The 853-nt window shown below is 55.3% G+C and overlaps 1 protein-coding gene across 1 annotated transcript in view; it reads right to left on the bottom strand.

Annotated features, from left to right (window-relative positions):
• Positions 1 to 304, bottom strand: part of PDIA4 (protein disulfide isomerase family A, member 4) — a 12,763-nt gene extending 12,459 nt beyond the window's left edge. The window contains exon 1 of the mRNA XM_010843888.1: positions 192 to 304. Coding sequence (XP_010842190.1) covers positions 192 to 304 — 113 coding nt within the window. The remainder of the gene's footprint in view (positions 1 to 191) is intronic.
• Between the last annotated feature and the right edge of the window lie 549 nt (positions 305 to 853).

Genomic DNA, 853 nt, shown 5'->3' with positions numbered 1-853 from the left:
ATCTCCTAATCCGAGATGGATTAGCAGTCCATCATTCATAACGAAAAGCTGAAAACCGCACTTGTTTCCTGTTAATACTTTTGTGGGACACCTGGCGGCAAAGTTCTCTTCCCCAGAACACAAGAATATAAGCACATCTTATCACCAACAAGGCTCGACTGGATTTGCTGCTGAACTACAGGTATGGAAACCCTGAACGGCAGCTCTCGTTACCCAGGTTCCCAGCTGCTTCCACATCAGCAAACAGAAATGCAGGTAGCACGATTTCGTCAACTCCAAAGGCAGAACGTTTCAAGGGGCCCATTACTTCTCTTTGGAGATGCTTCCCGGGAGAGAAGCCAACACTGACAGCGGGGCTGACGTTAAGGCTTGAGAACCCGCCCGGGGACCCGGGAGCCCTGTGGGACTTGCCCTATCTCAGCACCCACGTCCCCAAACCAGACCCACTGCTGCCTCTGCAGCTGCTCAGACACGCCAGGGGCTGCTCTGGGCAGGGCGGCAGCTTTGCTTGTTATCATCAAGATCTACCGACCTGTACACTTATTACCAAAAACAAACTGAAAACCCACCCCGCCCCCCTGAGCCCCACTTCCCTCCACACTTGTCCCTTCGAACACCCACAGCTTTTTCCTTTCACAAGCCCCTGTCCTCCACTGTGGGGGCTGGAGTACACAGCTCTAAAAACCAAACAGAAACGCCACCAATTTGAGAAGGTGCCTGTGTACCCTGGGCCAGGCTGCTTCCCCGGCCCCCCATTTTCTTCCTACCCTCCCCGAGCCTGTCAGCACGCCCACTTCTCCAGCCACCTCCCTCCTCCACAGCGGGGGCCCTGCGGGCTGGACAGGCCTGCAGA

Source organism: Bison bison, unplaced genomic scaffold (assembly GCF_000754665.1).
Source record: "Bison bison bison isolate TAMUID 2011002044 unplaced genomic scaffold, Bison_UMD1.0 scf7180017864191, whole genome shotgun sequence".
NCBI lineage: Eukaryota > Metazoa > Chordata > Mammalia > Artiodactyla > Bovidae > Bison > Bison bison.
This window is presented reverse-complemented; position numbering and strand designations above follow the sequence as displayed.